Source organism: Schistocerca serialis, chromosome 4 (genome assembly GCF_023864345.2).
Source record: "Schistocerca serialis cubense isolate TAMUIC-IGC-003099 chromosome 4, iqSchSeri2.2, whole genome shotgun sequence".
NCBI lineage: Eukaryota > Metazoa > Arthropoda > Insecta > Orthoptera > Acrididae > Schistocerca > Schistocerca serialis.
Genome location: NC_064641.1, coordinates 710258597 through 710280500, shown reverse-complemented (window position 1 = coordinate 710280500; position 21904 = coordinate 710258597). Strand labels below are relative to the sequence as shown.

The 21904-nt window shown below is 40.3% G+C and overlaps 1 protein-coding gene across 1 annotated transcript in view; it reads right to left on the bottom strand.

The window, feature by feature from the left end:
* Positions 1–2046: 2046 nt before the first annotated feature.
* LOC126474712 (ankyrin-1-like) overlaps positions 2047–21904 on the bottom strand; it is a 221432-nt gene continuing 201574 nt past the window's right edge. The window contains exon 8 of the mRNA XM_050102189.1: positions 2047–2150. Coding sequence (XP_049958146.1) covers positions 2047–2150 — 104 coding nt within the window. The remainder of the gene's footprint in view (positions 2151–21904) is intronic.

The window sequence follows — 21904 nt, the reverse complement described above, 5'->3', positions numbered from 1 at the left end:
TGGGATTTGTTTTGAGGTTTTGTATGACCATTCTGTCTTCTACTGAAAGGTTGGTGTCCTGAGAAAGGGATCTGGGGAAAGATGGTGAGGCTAAGTTGGAGATAAGGAATTCCTGGAAGGTGACCAGAAGATGGTTAGGTGGAAGGGGGGAGGGGGGGGGGGGGGATCACGGTAGGACGGTGGTACAAACTGAAAGAGGCAGGTTTGAATGTTGGAATTAGGGTGGTTTTGATTGAAGGGATTGGCAACAAAGAAGTGCTTCCTTTGCAGGGATCGGGAGAAGGTGGGTAGTTCTTTGACAAGTCCAACTTGGTTAAATCTGGGTGTAGGGCTAAAGATGAGGTGTTTGGATAGGACTGAAACTTCTTTGGAGCTGAGGGTTTTGGTGGAATGGCTAACAACAGTGATACGGGAATGTTTTGGCTCTCGATTTGGTGGAGGGTTGGTAGGAAGTTATGGGGGATGTGGCAAGTTAAAAGTTCTGCTTGGTAGGATGGGATGCTGGAGATGGTGGTCATGTGTGCGAAGGCTGTGGCCGAAAGCTACATTTGAGTGTCTTATAATCATGTCTGTCTGTGAGTTGACTTGTCTTCTTTATGTAAGTAGCCATCTATCTTTTCCTACTTTCTTGATATTCCTACTTGCAGTTTCCTTTGTTTGATGATTTCTTTAGGGTACAAGTCAGGTTTTCCCCATGTCATGCTATGCTACTGCAAAATCAGATAGTAATCACAATTGGTGACATTCCTATCCCACACACCTGCTGCCTTCCTCTGAGCTACCAGTTATGCCTCCCCAACCCCTCATCCCATTTCCTGCCACTTTCTCCCAATGCTCACCCATCTTAGACCACCTCAGATATATTACTACTTCTTGATTTCACATTCCACACATGACTTCAGTCTCAGATGATACTGTCACAGCATTCATAAATTATTTATATTCAGATGTTAACTTTTCTTTCACTTATCACTCCTGTCCTACCATTCTTTACTTTAAAATTCGAGCAGCAGACTGAATATTTTCTTGATCAAGATGTGTCCTTCAGCAGGTTCACCCCTGACTGTATTTCTAAGTAAGCAATATATTCTTGCTCTGTACCTTGCATAATATCTTCAATTGAAATTTAGAGTGAGTTATCTTCTGACATTCCTTCAATTTTCTTTTTTACTATGTATTTCTGCTACTGTTAAAAGTTTTCAGTTAGTGCTCATAGTTTTCGTCCTCTCTTTTTATTTGTGTATTGGAAGCCTAGTATTCAATTAAGAAATGCACTAAACTAGTTCAGTTAATAACTATAAGATGCATGTGGATTTCTGCTTTTCACATGAAGAGACAAAACAGAGAGCTGAAGGGTAACAATCACGTACTTAGTTTTGCCATTTGTAATTCTTACAATTCTTGAATCACATTAACAGCAATTTTAATAAAAATAATTTGATATAGATTTCCAACAGAAATTGTATGGAAATTCCTCCTCACTGTGTCTTCATGAAACATTGCCCTTTAGAAAAATAAATGTAAAATAATTATTTTTAGGTTAAAATATACATATTCACAACTGTGGTCAATACCTGAAACCTAAAAATACATGTTTGGATTATATGCTATTTTATAGCTACTACTGCCACAATTTCTGTATTTTGTATTTTTTTTTTTAATCAAAGAAAGTGTAATTTTTCTCAAATGTGAGAGTACGACTTAAAATGATAAATGGCAGATTCATCATGATGTCACTTTTCAAAAATTATTGTTCTTTAATTTAGAATACCAATAGTGAGCAATGCATTTACATAAATGAGAAAAAGATACTTAACATTTTAAATTGCTAAAACATTTATCACACCATGTAAAACACCAACAAATTTTCTGAGAATGGAAGAATTCCTAAACATTATTAATAAACTCACTCATTACCAGTGTATATAATTTTCTTTTATATGATGCTAGCGAAATAAACTGAGCACATTCCTTTTATCCCTTTACTGTGATTTAGCTGAAATAATGTGTAAATTTCTTTTTGCATCTGTGTTCATATCCAGTCTTCTATGTCACATGACAATCACATTTACAAGTTGGAGTGCAGAACCAGTCTTGGCATTGTGGCTCCTCTGTGTTAACAGTAAGTAGTGCCATCACTTCACGATGACCTGAGGAATATCAGTAAAATGATATTAGTGTCCATAAAAATTGCATATATTTTATGTGACACTTTATTTTCTTGTTCCATTTTTTAAATAAGAATTCTTTGTTGACTTACTGTTTACACAAACCTATGTGTCGCACCAAATATAGGGCTGAGAGCGATATGGAAAACTTTAATTGGACTTATAATGTGGACCTTTGAAAGAAAGAATCTGTTCTCTCAAGGCACACAGTGGATCAGAAATTTAATTCCTTCCTAAAAAACTATGAATTCACAATTTTTGACTGCAGTTCAGGGGTAATTATGACGGAAGCTGAGAGACAAGGTTGCTAACATCTGGGATAAATACATTTTCTGCTAGGAATCAAGAGCTCTGTTTAATGCAGAGTAATAGCTCTAAGCAAGACAATTAAGCACTAGAAGTAGCATTGCAAAATTCTTCACCAAGTCACCAAAAAGATAAAAACTGTATTGTACACACACAAAACTAAAAATTCGAGTAACAAAGCAATGGAAACTTGAACCATTCTTACATCTTAAATGTACACATTTGGCCTGCAAATAATGAAACACTCTGATGATAGTAGCAATAGGGGACATGGTGTTAAAATCAAATCACTGGCCATTAATTCAACAAATCTTCCAACAGTAGCTGAAAACACAGGAGCAGATAATGGACTATCAAAAGCAGATCCTTCACACTTTCTCAGAATTACTGACAGACAACAAAGCTGTGTCATAAAGAAAGCTGAAAAATTTACTTCTGGCCAACTCCTGCAGTGGAAAATTTTTTATTTAAAAACTAGTAGCTTATTTTCTGCAAAAGTTTTACATACTTACTTGTGTTGTTAAACTAAACATTGTTATCTATTATGTGAAGTGATATGCAAATGGTCAACACGCAATCACCTTTAAATACCAATAGTGTTAACATTCTGTAAAGTGACTTATTCCACATCATTGCAATACATTGTGTAAAGAGACCTATGGAACATAAAACTACTTAATTTGATGTTCATTGCAGTCTACACCAGCAAACATCTGTTTCACTTAATCAGTTATTAAAGAGAATACAAGAACCATTAGTCATTTAATCAAAGGTGTCCTAACTAAACAACTAAAATATGCAGAAGTAATACTTATTTATAAGAGTTGATAACTTAGTGGTCACTAATTACTGATATATCCTCCTCCTCACCAGATATGCTGTTCTTTTTTTTTTTTTTTTTTTTTTTTTTTTTTTTTTTTTTTTTTTTTTTTTTTTTAAAAATAGGTGGATTATAACAATATTGAACTATCTTACTAACAACAACCTCTTCACAAGTGACTGGCTTTTATAAAGTGTTCTCTGTTTCTCTGTGAAGAAAGCAATGTATGATTTCACAATCACAGTTCTTATGCAACTAAATTCCCTTGTCACCATTTCTTCTGATTCCTTGCAATTTAATGTGTAGAGATATAAAATTTTACTGGGGAATTGAATATTTAAAATCACAAAAGTCATAGATGGAACTATATCTTCACAACAGTATTAGAGATTCATACCACGAAATGAACATTGCAAAGGGAACTAAATTTGAAGTGGAGAAACATTAAATGCAGTGTCCTGAAAGGTTCCATGTTTGGAGCACTCCAGCATTCATTTTCGTAAATGATTTAATAGAGACATTGGAGAACTCTTCAAAAACTTGATGTTAGCTGGCAACAAAAGCACACTAATAAAGGGTCCAAATATATCCACAATTGACACAGCTGAATGAATAATGTAAGAGGCTGACAACTGGTTCATATACACAACTTAACCCTTGGTCTTACACTTATTCATATTATGCAATTTCAAACAAGTAAAAATGATACACAGGCATCACAAGGAGAGATCAATGGGAATACACTGGATGGGGCTCTACATGTGAAGTTGCGGGGCATCCGGACCAATAAAACACTGAGGAGAGACAAATATGTGAATAGGTTAACTAACAAGCTCAGTTCTTTCTTTCACTTATACATCTCTCTCGCTGATTTGGCCTACAGACAATATTGCTAGAGAACTACCACACATTCACTCAATACTGTTTATAGCTTGATCTTCTATAGCAATGTAGTTAAGGTAAGCACTAGTATTTAGCTTATAGAACCCTGAAACATGAATACTGTGTGAAGTTGATAATTGACAGTCTTGTAGAAACCTCTTCAAGGACATGGCAATTCTTACACTTGTGTGTCAATACATGTACTCCCTAATAGTATTTATAGTTAATAAAATGAGTGAATCTAGGATGAACAGTATAATTCATTACCACAAAATTAGAAGTAAAAATAATTTTCATGTAGACTATGTATCCTTGTCTATGGTTCAGAATGTACTTTTATACTCCTTGTGTAAAAATCTGTAACATGTTACTGGCAAGCATCAGTAATGAATATTTTTAAAAGCACAAGAGGAAAATGGTATGTAAAAATGAAAGTGTAAAAAATTGAAACATGTTTTACACCAGCAACATCTTCAAAACTTTGTGACGTGTATAATGAAGATGCACTTGGTGCAGAACCTGAAGATAGTGATATATGCATGAACTGTTATGTGTGGTTTCAAAACCTAAATACTGCTATCCAAGCAGCCACCTATAGCGTGAAGATACAGTTACTGACACTGATACCAGGTGGCTACTCTAAGCAGCAGACACACAAATATATACCCGCTTCCTCACATTATTTGATTTCAAAAGCTCATAAAATAAACAATGAGAAAGGTATTTGGGCATGCCCAGATTCTTATTGTGGGCGTCTGTTGCAAAATGATATGCTTATTGCTGCTCTGGAATGTTACCTAAGTGATGGCATAGATTGCAGAAGGTAAAGTCCTAACCAAGTTGATATTATTTCTGCTAGTGAAATTGGTGAAAAAGGTAAAAAGATATAAGATCAATAAGAGACTCAGATCTAATGAAAAAGGAGAACCCAAATTTTTAAATTTGTCTCACAAAATTCTACTAATTTGAAACTTGTTTGTTGTGCCATAAACAGTGTCATAGGAAAGAAGTACACAGAGATGGACCTGATGCTTTTGTGTATATGTAAAGAGCTACAAGATAAATGTTGGTTGCAGGAGTGTGCAGTATGTCCTGGTTCTGGAGTGATGACTGTTGAAGCATTACACCTTCAGGATACTGACAATGATGTAACTTAAGCTTGTGGGAAGGCTGAGAGTTGGTGAAGAAGACAGTAGAGTCAGAGAAGTTTGTTACAGTGGTTAGGCATTGGGTCATGAAAGGAATGGATCACAATCGTATATGGAGGATTCAGAAATTGGCCATAGCAGAAGTAAAATTGGCCGCACCCCAGTATACTGATACATTAGTTCTTCATTTTGACTTTGCTGAGAACTGGTCTGCTGCCAGGGGTGATTCTAGAAGTCGGGGTCAAGGTGGGGGCTAATGGATTGGGGGGGGGGGGGGGGGGGGGCAGCCGGCAGGAGGTTTGGGGGAATGGAATATCGGTTAACTAAGGGAGAGTTGGGGTCCTCCACTGACAAATTCATAAAATTTGGTGATGCTTAAAGTAGTTTTTGGTAAGTTTTTATGAGTTCAGGGTAAACTATATTAATAAATAATAAGATGCTCATTTTAAGTTAAATGATATTTACTGGTTTAGGTACTACACTATTTGCTGCTCTTATTCTTTTGTTAAAATGCATGTGAAATATATTGCAACCTATATCGCTACATAATTATTAAAAAAAATTATTGAATCTGTTGGAGTAATATATTCGCTGATAACCGAAGTCATTTGTTCCAGCGTAATATTATACTCCATTGCAGAACAAAATTCAGAGTTTCCACTGGCACACATCATAGGTATCAATATTCATGTGTTGCTTGCTTCCTTGGAGTATCACGCTGTTTTGCTATTGTCAGTGATGATCTCATTCATGACAGTGCACATGCATGCTATACTGTCAGCATGATAAATGATGACATAGCATCTAGGGGCCATGCATTTCCTAAACATGTGTATGTGACTGATGGTGCAGCATCTCATTTTAAAAAACCACTTTCAACTTCATGAGCTTGGTCAAAATTGTAGTACAGGGATTAAGAAAAAAAACAGATATTTTTCAGCAAAGGGTCATGGAAAAAGTGCATGTGATGGGGTAAACATCTTGCAACAAGATTTAATCTCCAGCATGAAGCTGCTGATGCCGTGAGAGATGCTACTGGATTTGTACACACCATATCAACATTAGCAACAAACATGAAACTCTTAATTCTTAATGGAAGTACATTAAGGGAATTAAAAAAGAGAAAAGAGTGGTCTGCTATGAAACTGATGGTAAGAACTCTATCAACTCACTATTGGGTTGCGTCCTGAAGTGGCCCAAGCATTGCAAGAACGGTTCTCCACAAAATGCAGCCTTTTGTGTGTGAAATGTAGAGACCTCAGTATACATTAGAAAACTTTGTAGTGAGCCATTTCATTTCTTGTGTGTATGACAAACAGTGGTGTTTACCGTCACATAAATGCAACTTGCACGCATGTCTGAAGTCTCAGAGAGCTGAAACCACCCTGGGAACAGCAGCACCAGTGCATGATGGGAGTGGCAACTGGGTTGGGGTAAGGAGGAGGCTGGGGCAGGGAGGGAGAGGGATAGTATGGTAGGAGTGGCGGACAGTGAAATGTTGCAGTTTAGATGGAGGGCAGGAGAGAAGGTGAGGAAGGGGGAAGGGGTGAGTAGCAGAAAGGAGAGAAATAAAAAGACATTAAAAGATTGGGTGTGGTGCCGAAATGACGGCTGTGTAGTGCTGGAATGGGAACAGGGAGGAGGCTGGATGGCTGAGGGCAGTGACTAACGAAGGTTGAGGCCAGGAGGGTTACGGGAATGTAGGATGTATTGCAGGGAAAGTTCCCACCTGTGCAATTCAGAAAAGCTGGTGTTGGTGGGAAGGATCCATATGGCACAGACTGTGAAGCAGTCATTGAGATGAGAAGTATCATGTTTGGCAGCGTGTTTGGCAAAAGGGTGGTCCACTTGTTTTTTGGCCACAGTTTGTCAGTGGCTGTTCATGTGGACAGACAGCTTGTTGGTTGTCATGCCTACATAGAATGCAGCACAGAGGTTGCACCTTAGCTTGTAAATCACATGACTGGTTTCACAGGTAGCCCTGCCTTTGATGGGATAGGTGATGTTAGTGACCGGACTCTAGTAGGTGGTGGTAGGAGGATGTATGGGACAGGTCTCGCATCTAGGTCTATTACAGGGGTATGAGTCATGAGGTAAGGGATTGGGAGCAGGGGTTGTGTAAGGATGGACGATGGACGAGGTTCTGCAGGACTATGTTAGTGAGGGTTAAAAGTTTCCTTACCCCTAGCCAGATCCCAGCCCCACATACTGTTCCTGCGTTGTTGCTTGGCTCATGAAATCCCCCCTAATGGCCTTACCATCAAATTACCCATCTCTGGTTGCCACCCCTCCTTCCACAATGACCTCCACCTGTTCAGATTTCGCAATCATTTGCCCTCACCAACATAGTGCTGCAAATCCATATCAACCAAGCTCAATCCTCCTTGCAGTACCTTCTCTCCATCCACAATATTCTCCTGCTATGTAATCCAAAATGCCTGGAACCCATAACTCATATTGAAACTCTTGCCCTGCAGGAACTTTAGCAACATGCACAAAGCCACCTCAAAAAGCTCTACATCCTACTCACTTCCTACTCTCGCCTCGGAGTACCACTGTCCACCACTTCTACAACAACCTCCAAACCATCCCCATCCCCCCCTCATAGCTGACAAACCCTGTCTTGCCATCCTACTACACCCCACCCTCCAAAATTCCCTCCCACCACCACACAGAACCCAGAATCTAAACAGACTCGCAACACAGTCATGAACCTTTCCTCCAGAAGCCTTAGTCCCACAAAAATATCAGTCCTTTCCAAAGGCCTCACCTTTTGCCCCACTCCCAAATTCAACCATGCAGGACTAGTAAAAGACCTTCTCTCCTTTTCCCAGCCCCTACAGTGGAAACATTTTTTTGCCAACAACCCGACCAATCAGACTCAACCAAAGGCCAATATTGAACCTTGCCTAACTCAGTTCACTCCTCCATCCAACCATGATCCACCCCCACTGACTCGAAACCACCCCCTGTTAACTTTCCAAAATTTCTTATCCTCGAACCTTGCCTCACCATTATTCCCCAGATCCCTCAACATGCATACTAACCTTACATCCGCAGAAAGAACCACAGTCCACCATCTAAAAACCCAACCACCGAGGACGCCCCATTGTGGCCAGTTACTGTGCCCCCACTGAGAGAATCTCTTCTTTCGTAGACCAACACCTTCAACCTATTACACAGAACCTATCCTCCGATATAAAAGATATCAACCATTTCCTTGACCAACTCTCCACAGTTCCTTTCCCTTTACCACACGGTGCCCTGCTCGTCACTATTGATTCCACCTCCCTGTACACTAACATTTCTAATGCTCATGGCCTTACTGCTATCAAACACTACCTTTCCAGACACTCTATGGATTCCAAACCAACAACCTCCTTCTCAGTCTCCATGACCAACTATATCCTCACCCACAATTACTTCTCCTTTGAAGGCATTACCTACAAACAAATCTGTGGTGCAGCTATGGACACCCACATGGCACCATCCTATGCTAACCTATTCATAGACCATCTAGAGAAATCCTTCCTAAAAACCCAGAATCCTAAACCCCTCACCTGGTTCATATTCACTGATGACTACTTTGCTATCTGGATTGAAGGTGAGGACACCTTATTCACATTCCTCCAGACCCTCAACAACTTCTCCTCCATTTGCTTCACCTTATCCTACTCAACCCAATAAGCTACCTTTCCTATATGTTGACCTTCACCTCAGAGATGGCTACATCAGTACCTCCGTCCATATCAAACCTCCACTTCGACAGCTGCCACCCATTCCATACCAAGAAGTCCCTCCATACAGCCTAGCCACCCATGGTCGTCGCATCTGCAGTGACGAGCAGTCCCTCTCAAAATATACCGAGGGTCTCACTGAAGCTTTCACTGACCGTAATTATCCTCCCATCCTTGTACAAAAACAAATCTCCCATGCCTTATCTTTCCAGTCTCCCACCACCTTTCAAAGTCCCACAGTGCGGCCACAAAGGAGCATTCCCCTCGTAACTCAGTACCATCAGTGACTGGAACACCTGAAATACATTCTCTGCCAGGGTTTCGATTACCTCTCGTCGTGCCCTGAAATGAGAAATGTCCTGCCCACTATCCTTCCCGCCCATCCTACTGTGGTATTCCGCCATCCACCAAACCGAGACAATATACTCTTCCATCCTTACACAACCCTTGCTCCCGATCCCTTACCTCACGGCTCATACCCCTGTAATAGACCTAGATGCAAGACTGGTCCCATACATACTTCTACCACCACCTACTCCAGTCCGGTCACTATCACCTATCCCATCAAAGGCAGGGCTACCTGTGAAACCAGTCATGTGATTTACAAGCTAAGCTGCAACCTCTGTGCTGCATTCTATATACGCATGACAACCAACAAGCTGTCTGTCTGCATGAACGGCCACCGACAAACTGTGGCCAAAAAACAAGTGGACCACCCTGTTGCTGAACACACTGCCAAACATGATATCCCTCATCTCAATGACTGCTTCACAGCCTGTGCCATATGGATCCTTCCCACCAACAAGAGCTTTTCTGAATTGCGCAGGAGGGAACTTTACTTGCAATATATCCTATGTTCCCATAACCCTCCTGGCCTCAACATTTGTTAGTCACTGTCCTCACCCATCCAGCCTCCTCCCTGTTCTCATTCCAGCACTACACAGCCGTCATTTTACCACCACACCCAGTCTTTTAATTTCTTTTTATTTCTCTCCTTTTCGCTACTTACCCCCTCCCTCCTCCACACCTTCTCTCCTGCCCGCCGTCTAAACTGCAACACTTCACTGTCCGCCACTCCCACCATACTATCCCTCCCCCTCCCCACCCCAGTCTCCTCCTTACCCACACCCAGTTGCCACTCCCATCATGCACTGGTACTGCTGTTCGCACTGTGGTTTCAGTTCTCTGACACTGCAGACGTGTGTGCAAGTTGCATTTGTGTGTGTGTGTGTGTGTGTGTGTGTGTGTGTGTGTGCGCGCGTGTGTGTCTCCTTTATGACACCTCATGGTCCTGCTAATGCTTTCAAATGGCCATCGTCAAAAGATCAGTCCGCAGTTCCAATTCCCAAGTACTGCTCTTGTTGGATTATCCTTGTCCATGTGCAAATTCAGCTCATTTATACACGTTCTGAGAGAAGCAGATGAAAAAACAAATGAATTCTTTTCCAGCACTGCAGTGTTGATTGTTACATTGCAGGTAATTTTAATTCGTGGAAAGTCATGAAGGAGTAAAATCATGACAGAAGATAATAATAATTTTTTGAACAACATCATAAAAAATGGGTATAGATATTCTATTTTTCATTTTTGTTATAAAATGCTTTCGAACAAAATCATGAATTGTTTCCCCACTCACTCACAGCATTGCAAAGTTATTATTTTGATTCAGAAATACCAGTGTTGCATGATATTTACTTAAGTGATCAATTTAAATATTGTTTTGACCTTGAGAGTAGAGCTAGGTCTACGTAAAAAATTTCTCACATTTTATACAGACAAGGACTGCCCATTCTGATTGTACATTCCCTAAGTACAATGATCAGCTAATGTACCATGAAATTTAGGATGGGCTTTCAGAGAAAATAATTTCTAAATAAGCAAAAAATTTCAGATTTTTCCATCTTTATGTACAAATATTTTGACAGTTTAATAATTTCATGCATTAATTTCAAAGCTGACAGTTAGCAGCCCTTCCACATTATCATTTCACAAGACAGTTAACATCCTGTGACTATTCATATTTTCAAAGCATAATTTTGAAATCCGCAAAAGTTACAAATCTTCATAGTTTATTTTTCAAAAAAAAAAAAAAAAAAGTGAAAAAAGCTCAGAAGTGTGTGTGTATTAATAATGTCTCATAGTATTGGGAACAAAGTATTTATTGAAAATAAATTCAGATCTCTATCACTTTTGGTTTCTTTACTATAATTTTTCCCTTTTATTACGACATTTTCACAAATACTCTCATTTAGAGAGGTCCATGGGATTTTAAAAAATCATCATAAAATCAAAATATTGTAGTTTTGGAGAGGTATCATTTGGAACTTCTGCTTATATTTTTTCAGCAAACTTTGAAATAGTGATGTGACACATTCACTCTTAACCTGTATGATTTGAGATGAAATCGTCCTGAATAGATCATTAGGCACTTATTGTAGAATTTATCAAAATTAATAGACTTGAAAATGCCAATTCTGGTTAAAATGAATGTTCACAGTAATCATGTTTTTATTTTTTTCCATATTTAAACAGCTAACAATATTATCTGAAATCAACAGAGTAACATAAATGCATGTTTCAAAGTATCAGATGAAGGCATTATCTGTAGTTGAAGAGGAAGAGCAGTGGCTGCTTTCAAAATAGCCATTACATAAAGTAACCTAAAAATAACTGCAGTTATTAATGTGAGTAAATTAGTATTGTATTCTCATCGCTACTGTGATCTTTATCGCCACTGTAGTCTTTATCGCCACTGTAGAGTCTTGTACCATAGGAATCAAGGGAGAGGGTGTTGTATGGTGGCCAATATCCTCTTTCTACAACACAAGTGCACACATGTATTAACAGGGTTCTTTATTTACATAAACAGCAAGCTACTTACTTTTAAGAGAGTCCATATGTTGTGGTATAAGCTCTTCAAATAATAGTCAATGTTAGCCTCACTGCTGGTGAAGTACAAGTCTCACTATGTACACTAATCTGGTTACAACGCACTAACAGATGCCAGCGTGGAGGGTGAGTTAGTGTGCCAGTGACTGAGTGGCAGAGCTAGTGACTTAGAGACTGAGCTAGTGGCTGAGATGGAGACTCAGCCCTCCAGTCAGTGGCGGCTATCTAAATACTTGCAGTTGAGACGGCATTGGTGGCATGTTGCTTGCGAATCTCTCTCTGGCTTCTCTCCTGAGAGGTGAGATTGATACAGTGCCTACTATTGATCTTCTTGCTACATCTTCGCAAACCAATGTGCTGGCAACAGCTTACGACACCACAATTAGCATAAGTCACAATTGTCTGTTCATGTACCTCACATAACTTGCCTGCATTGACTGCTTCTGCCAGTTATTATAATCTCACTTTGTTCCTCATCCGCAGAGTCTGATTTCCTATTGGATTTGGGGGAAATGATGTGTAATTGGATGGATGTGTTAATAAACGAGTGAATCACCACTAAAGAAAAAGGGGAAAGAATAAGTTGAAGAACAGTTATTAACACTATAATGGTTACAGTACATCAGTGTCCACCATCGTAGCTGAGTGGACAGTGCACCGGCTTGTCATGCCGGGGGGCCTGGGTTTGATTCCCAGCTGGGTTGGAGATTTTCTCTACTCCGGGACTGGGTGTTTGTGTCATCTTCATCATCATCACCATTTCATCCTCACTGATGCACAGCTCACTCAATGGTGTCACCTCCAAGGAGGCCCTCACCACATGACATTTCATTCATTTCAGTACATCAGTGTTCCCTCAAGGATAGATATGAATTACATATTAAACTTGAATACAAGTATGGGTTTTTATTCACTGCTGAGTCTTGTATCTCATTGTTAATCTGATGATTCTGATTAATTTGTCTGCCCTTCCATCATTTACATAATTTTTTGTCTTTATACCTTCTCGTTTTGCTTAATAATGGTGACATTTTGACGTGATGATGGTATTTCGGATTATATCATTATGATTAGTTCATCTTACTTTATTGTAACATGTAGTTTCAGTATATGTTTCACCATTACTGAACTGTGTTTACACATTAAACACTAGATATGTTGTCCCAAAGTTTTGTTTACATAATTTAGACTATACTGAAACAGTAATTACTGCAGAAAAATAAGATTTTGATCTAACATCAGTGGCATAGATGCTTTCATATGAGATTAAATTTTGAAAAAGCAAGTATTGCCTGCATGAGGGTACACAGAAAACTTCCTCAAAGAGCTCATTATTTGATTTATTTGACTATTTTTGCTCATCAGGTGGAACCATCTTTAGATATTCATTGCTCTGAAGGCAGCAGGTTAGAGGTTTAAGGTACCTCACAGTATCATCATCTACACAAAAATCTTTTTGAGCACAACCTCTGTGGCCAGAAAGAGTCAGCCAACGTATTACATTGGTGACAGATCAGCACACTCTTTCACATCCTACAGCCAGAGAAAAAATAACCCTGCACCCTCCACTGTCCTATGTCTAGTCAGGGCCCTTAATATGTGCATGCGTAATTAAGAAGAGGACTCTTGTTACTGTGGAGTACTTCAAGGGTCACCCCTAAAGATGGCCCACAGTTATGCTGTAAGCATTAACTGTGTCTACTGTGGTCTCACATGCTCTTGCCTTGTCTCCTAGCTCAGTTAGAATTCAGCCCACAACAGCTACACCTGCAGGCCCAGTGCTAATATCCACCCAGGCCTCCAGCATCATCCTGCCTCACTACGTCCCAGCATCAAGGCTTTACCCAGATTGAGAAATGCTGGTGTAGGGCCCCTTACCACCAAACATAATGAGTAAGGACAGTTTCTTGCCTCTCAAACCATCGCCACAGGCCATCATGTTGGACTATGTCACCAATGCTTCTGTCACACCCAATGCCTCCAGTGCAGAAGATGGCACTAACACCAGATTCTTGTCATCCAACCTTCCTTCTCAGAGCTCTAAATAGCATAGTTACAATAGGGTACATTTTTGATATCCTGTGGCAAGAGGGAAGGGAGGGGGGTTTAGTGTCTGGTAGCACTAATGATACAGCACCTCCCGATATGTTCATGCAGATGTCATACCATTGGCATGCGTCTACATAGGCAACACTCAGTAACATGAGTGTGTCCTCTACTGAAGCACTGCAAGTAAAGATTGCTGCTGTGGAGCCCATCATTATTCATGCTTAGTGCCTTCTACCAAGCTGCTCCCTGTAGTATTTACCAAACTGATTAATCTACAACAAGCTGCGTGCTACACAGCATTAAGACGCCAGTGATTGTGCTACTAACAAACTCTGGCTCTAGAACAGTTTCTAACTAGGAAGTGAACAATATAGACACTTATTTTACTGCTGTCCCATGGACTGCACCTTGCACTGTGTGAATTCTTGTATTTTGTGTGGTTTTGTCAAAGTGACATTTGGTGAATGGTTCCAGGTGCTTGCTTCCCATGTGACACAAAAATGGAAGAAATTACGATACCGAGTGAGACATATAATTTCGAACAATGTTTACACATTTCATAGACAGATATTGCACACAACCACCCTTCATTAACGTAACTTATGAACTGGTGACAGAAAGGGCAACCAGCCAGAAAATTAAAATACGTGTGACTACCAAGACATTAATGCAACTGAACCCCATGAACACAGGACAATGCTAGGAAATGATTATGTTAATCCACTTGCAAATAGCAAGTGGTCATAGCAGATACAAAGGCAGAAACAAATGGACTCATCATGTGGAAAATCAGAAATGTAGGTTATGAGAATTTATTTAAGAATAGTCAGATACACCACATTAAATTTAGGAACAACTTCACCATCTATGAAAAGGAAGATTATACATATTCAAAATAAAAAGTATAGTTAGTTAACAACAAAATATGTTGCACATTCGGAAAAGAAAAAAAGTACATCTAAAGTGGAACAAAGCACTATTTCAGAGAATGTGAGAGTTGTTAGTAAATGATTATTTGAACATGATAGAATATGTTGAATTAGACAAAATTATTCAGAAATGTCTTTAAATGGATGCGTTTCTGATATCCTTAACATTCTTGTTACTGAACTTTGGATTCATTGTGCTGGATCATGTGACATGGCAATCATCCTTTTTTTTTTTTTTTTTTTTTTTTTTTTTTTCTAACATATAAATTCGCTGTGGCATGAATGTAATGAGTGCACATTAAGTGTAGTGTAATATCTTTAATGCTAAACATAAGACTGAAAAAAAAATTAAAGCAGAGAATAAGATCTATTAACATTAAAAGATTTTTCTGCTGAAAAGAATAAGTAGGATTGTGAAGCTTTGAATAATAATTTATTGACAGATCACTGTCAACAGCATATTGTATGTTTGCTTCATGAGAGATTATATTTTCAGCTAATGCCATTAATGCCAAGGATGACATAATGCAGATTCCAAGTCTAATGTGTGAAATTATAGATATTGTTGCCAATTACACAGATAATATATAGTCATAAAGTGTAATAATTTAAGACTGAATACTAGGGAAATACAATTTGTTTACAAAGGAGATTGCTAACAAAACATTTCTGTGACCCTCTTAGGACATTGCTCAAGTACAATGTGAGGAAGCCATACCAAGGGGATACTGAAGCGATACAGAGAACAACAGTACAAATGATCATAGGTTTGGAGAGCATCATGGAGATACTGAAACAACTGGCAAGACAGACACCTGGCTGAAAATGACGTACAAGTTCATGGCACCCTCCATAACTAATGCTGGAATTCAGTATGGTGTTGGCCCACCCTTAGCCTTGATGATAGCTTCCACTCTCACAGGCATACGTTCAGTCAGGTGCTGGAAGGTTTCCTGAGGAATGTCAGCCCATTCTTCATGGAGTACTGCACTGGGGAGAGGTATCGATGTCGGTCAGTGAAACCTGTCACAAAGTAAGCATTAGAAAACATCCCAAAGGTATTCTATAGGATATAGGTCAGGACTCTGTGCAGGCCAGTGCATTACAAGGATGTTACTGTCATCTAACCACTCCACCACTAGCTGTGCATTATGAACAGGTGCTCAATTGTGTTGAAAGATGCAGTTGCCATCCCCGAATTTCCATTCAACAGTGGGAAACTAGAAGGTGCTTAGAACATCAATGTAGCCCTGTGCTGTGACAGTGACACCAAAAACAAGAGGTGCAAGCTCCCTCCATGAAAAACAAGACCACACCATAACACCGCTGCCTCCGAATTTTACTGTTGGCACTACACATGCTGGCAGATGGCATTCACCAGGCATTCGCCATACCCACACCCTGCCATCAGATCACCACATTGTGTACCATGATTTGTCACTCCACACAACATTTTTCCACTGTTCAATCGTCCAATGTTTACGCACCCTACATTATGCGAGGCATTGTTTGGCATTTACCAGCATAATGTGTGGCTTATGAGCAGCCGATCGACCATGAAATCCAAATTTTCTCACCTCCCACCTAACTTTCATAGTATTTGCAGTAGATCATGATGCAGTTTGGAATTCCTGTGTGATGGTCTGGATAGATGTCTGCCTATTACACATTACGACCCTCTTCAACTGTAGGCCGTCTCTGTTAATCAACAGGAGAGGTCAGCCTGTATGCTTTTGTGCTGTACATGCCCTTTCATGTCTCCACTTCACTATAACACCAGAATCTGAGTGTGAAAATCTCGCATACAAATGTATGACGCAAAGTGACACCCAGTCACTTGACCATGTTTGAAGTTCATGAGTTCCACGGAGCACCCCATTCTGCTCTCTCACAATGTCTAATGACTCCTGAGGTTGCTGATATGGAGTACCTGGCAATAGGTAGCAGCACAATGTACTTAATATGAAAACTTATGTTTTTTGGGGGTGTCCAGATACTTTTGATCATATAGTGTAGGCACAAACTATCCCATGAAAGTCTACCTTGTAAGTTTCAAAAAGCAGTGGTGAATACAGAAACATACAAGCTTCTATCTATTGCTCCCACAGGGAATGCAAAAACAAGACTGAATTGATTACTGAGTATATGGAGGCATATAACCAATCAGTCTTCCTTGCACTATTTGTGACAGGAATAGGAAAAAGCCCTAACAACTGATGTAGTGTGAAGCACACTCTCCCATTCACTTTGCAGTGGTTTTCTGAGTATGAATGCAGATGTAGAAAAAGCTTGCAGTGATCTTGAATGGAACTGCACAAATAATGTAGTAGATTACACAAATCAACACAATACTTTCAACATTTACAAAGATCAAGAACTCTTAGAAACTAAATTTGTACACTGCATTATCAATAAATTATTACTATAACTGATTCCTTCTTTCTCAAGTTGTTCCATAAATTTCTTTTTGCCCTAATTTTAAAGCACTACTACATTATTTATTCAGTTTATCCAAATAAACTTCAGCATTCTTCTGTAACACCACAATTTGAAAGCTTTGCAGTATTATTTATGATCGATGCTTCACTTCCATACAAGACTGCACTCCAGAGAAAATACTTTCAGAAAACTTACTAACGCTTAAAATTTATATCTGATGTTAATACATTTCTCTTTTTCAGGTATTCGTTTTGTGTTACTGCAATTATTTATATCATATTCTCACTACTTCAGCCATTACCAGTTATTTTGCTGCTCGAATAGCAAAACTCATCAACTACGTTCAGTGTCTCATTTCTAATTTAATTCCTTCAGCATCAGCATCACCTGATTTAATTCAGTTATATTCCATTACCCATGTTATACTGTTGTTGATATTTATTTTATAACCCCTTTTCAAGAGGCTATCCATTTCATTCAACTGCTTTTAAGAGGCATGTGGACACTGATGACTGACAGTTGAGCACCCCACAAATCAAACATCATCATCATCATCATCCTCATCATCAAGAGGCTTTTATAATCTTTGACAGAATTACAGTGTCATTGGTGAACTGTAAAAGTTTTATTTGTTCTTCCTGAACTTTAATTCTCTTTCCAGATTTCTCTTCACTTCCTTTATTGCTTGCTCAATGTACAGAATGAGTAACATCCGGGGGTGGTTATAACCGTGTTAGTTAGTTTCATGATCTATGTATCATTTTGCACAATAGATCATAGTGATGTACAACTTCTTTCTCAACCACCACCTGGCTTTCATGTTCTTTGACTCTTATAGCTGCAGTCTGGTTTCTGTATAAGTTGTGAATAACTTTTTTCTCCCTGTACTTTACCCCCGTTACCTTCAGAATTAAAGAGAGTGTATTCTGGTTAATATTGTCAAAAGCTTTTTCTAAATCTGCAAATGCAATGAACATAAGTTTTCCTTTCTTTAATCTATTTTCTAAGGTCCGTCATTGCCTTACATGTTCCAACATTTCTCTGGAGCCTGATCTTTCCTGAGATCAACTTTTACCAGATTTTCCATTTATTTGTAAATAATTTTATTAGTTTTCTGCGATGATGACATATTAAACTGATGGTCCAGTAATATTAACAGTTACCGAGCGAGGTGGCGTAGTTGTTAGCACACTGGACTCGCATTTGGGAGGACGACGGTTCAATCCTGCATCCGTCCATCCTGATTTAGGTTTTCTGTGATTTCCCTAAATCGCTCCAGGCAAATGCCGGGATGGTTCCTTTGAAAGGGCATGGCCGACTTCCTTCTCCATCCTTCCCTAATCCGATAAGACTGATGACCTCGCTGTCTGGTCTCTTCCCTCAAAAACCAACTAAAAAAAAAAAAAATTAACAGTTGTCAGCATTTGTCTTCTTTGAAACATACCTCTTTTATCTTTCGGTACCACACCCTACCAAATTATTCTCACAGCTGATGTGATGTTAAGCCCTAATCTCCTTCCTTTCTTCTTGTTGCAGTATCATATTGCCCATTTGTACTTCATCTACTTCTTCTTCTCGTTCTCTCAGGTTTGTATGTTTTATATAGGCATACTATGTGGTATTTGTTTTAACTTGGAACAACTAAATATCTCAAAAAAATACACACTATATGAAAAAACATTCCAGACGAAGGTTAATATCTCCATAGGGGACATATGTCTATGGTAAAGCTGGTTATCCCTTAGCCCTCCCTGCCGCCGTTGGATAAGCAGCTGCAGCAGCAAGTCGTATACTCCTAGCTCACTCATTTGCTACATAGTTTAATTCTTAGTTTCTTTGCGTGTTTTTGGTACTTGCATTGTTTAATTCATAAATTTCGGGCGTATTATAGTATTTGAGAGTGTAGCATCGTGTTTTAGTACCTGAATAGTGTAATTTCGCTTAGTCTCCTTCCGCCGCCGAGCAGTGTCAGCACTGCGCAAGTAGCAGCTTTACTGCATTTACTAGGCAATCTTGTATTTTAATAACCGTTTAAATTTTGTCGATTTGTTTGCGCTCTCTGTAGATTAGTTCAGACGTTCTTTGCAAAACAGTTTTTAGCATGGATAGGGACTGCAACTGCTGTGTTCGGATGCAGGCTGAGTTGGCATCCCTTCGCTCCCAGCTTCAGGCAGTGTTGGCTTCGGTCACACAGCTTGAGGCTGTTGCCAATGGGCATCACTGTGGGGGTCCGGATGGGGGTTTGTCGGGGACGGCCAGCTCGTCCCACGCATCCCCTGATCAGACTAAGACTGTGGTTGCCCGGGATACTGCCCGCATTGAGGCTGATCCCTCACCTGTGGTAGAGTGGGAGGTCGTTTCAAGGTGTGGCAGGGGGCGAAAGACATTCCGGAGGGCTGAACGGAAAGCCTCTCCAGTTTGTCTGACGAACCGGTTTCAGGCTCTGTCTCAGGCTGATACTGATCTTCGGCCTGACATGGCTGCTTGTCCTGTTCCAGAAGTTGCCCCTCAGTCTGCAAGATCCGGGCAGTCGCAGAGGGTGGGCTTACTGGTAGTTGGGAGCTCCAACGTCAGGCGCGTAATGGGGCCCCTTAGGGAAATGGCAGCAAGAGAGGGGAAGAAAACCAATGTGCACTCCGTGTGCATACCGGGGGGAGTCATTCCAGATGTGGAAAGGGTCCTTCCGGATGCCATGGAGGGTACAGGGTGCACCCATCTGCAGGTGGTCGCTCATGTCGGCACCAATGATGTGTGTCGCTATGGACCGGAGGAAATTCTCTCTGGCTTCCGGCGGCTATCTGATTTGGTGAAGACTGCCAGTCTCGCTAGCGGGATGAAAGCAGAGCTCACCATCTGCAGCATCGTCGACAGGACTGACTGCGGACCTTTGGTACAGAGTTGAGTGGAGGGTCTGAATCAAAGGCTGAGACGGTTCTGCGACCGTGTGGGCTGCAGATTCCTCGACTTGCGCCATAGGGTGGTGGGGTTTCGGGTTCCGCTGGATAGGTCAGGAATCCACTACACGCAACAAGCGGCTACACGGGTAGCAGGAGTTGTGTGGCGTGGGCTGGGCGGTTTTTTAGGTTAGATGGCATTGGGCAAGTACAGAAAGGGCAACAGCCTCAACGGGTGTGGGGCAAAGTCAGGACATGCGGGGACCAAGCAGCAATCGGTATTGTAATTGTCAACTGTCGAAGCTGCGTTGGTAAAGTACCGGAACTTCAAGCGCTGATAGAAAGCACCGAAGCTGAAATCGTTATAGATACAGAAAGCTGGCTTAAGCCAGAGATAAATTCTGCCGAAATTTTTACAAAGGTACAGACGGTGTTTAGAAAGGATAGATTGCATGCAACCGGTGGTGGAGTGTTCGTCGCTGTTAGTAGTAGTTTATCCTGTAGTGAAGTAGAAGTGGATAGTTCCTGTGAATTATTATGGGTGGAGGTTACACTAAACAACCGAACTAGGTTAATAATTGGCTCCTTTTACTGACCTCCCGACTCAGCAGCATTAGTGGCAGAACAACTGAGAGAAAATTTGGAATACATTTCACATAAATTTTCTCAGCATGTTATAGTCTTAGGTGGAGATTTCAATTTACCAGATATAGACTGGGACACTCAGATGTTTAGGACGGGTGGTAGGGACAGAGCATCGAGTGACATTATACTGAGTGCACTATCCGAAAATTACCTCGAGCAATTAAACAGAGAACCGACTCGTGGAGATAACATCTTGGACCTACTGATAACAAACAGACCCGAACTTTTCGACTCTGTATGTACAGAACAGGGAATCAGTGATCATAAGGCCATTGCAGCATCCCTGAATATGGAAGTTAATAGGAATATAAAAAAAGGGAGGAAGGTTTATCTGTTTAGCAAGAGTAATAGAAGGCAGATTTCAGACTACCTAACAGATCAAAACGAAAATTTCTGTTCCGACACTGACAATGTTGAGTGTTTATGGAAAAAGTTCAAGGCAATCGTAAAATGCGTTTTAGACAGGTACGTGCCGAGTAAAACTGTGAGGGACGGGAAAAACCCACCGTGGTACAACAACAAAGTTAGGAAACTACTGCGAAAGCAAAGAGAGCTCCACTCCAAGTTTAAACGCAGCCAAAACCTCTCAGACAAACAGAAGCTAAACGATGTCAAAGTTAGCGTAAGGAGGGCTATGCGTGAAGCGTTCATTGAATTCGAAAGTAAAATTCTATGTACCGACTTGACAGAAAATCCTAGGAAGTTCTGGTCTTACGTTAAATCAGTAAGTGGCTCGAAACAGCATATCCAGACACTACGGGATGATGATGGCATTGAAACAGAGGATGACACGCGTAAAGCTGAAATACTAAACACCTTTTTCCAAAGCTGTTTCACAGAGGAAGACCGCACTGCAGTTCCTTCTCTAAATCCTCGCACAAACGAAAAAATGGCTGACATCGAAATAAGTGTCCAAGGAATAGAAAAGCAACTGGAATCACTCAATAGAGGAAAGTCCACTGGACCTGACGGGATACCAATTCGATTCTACACAGAGT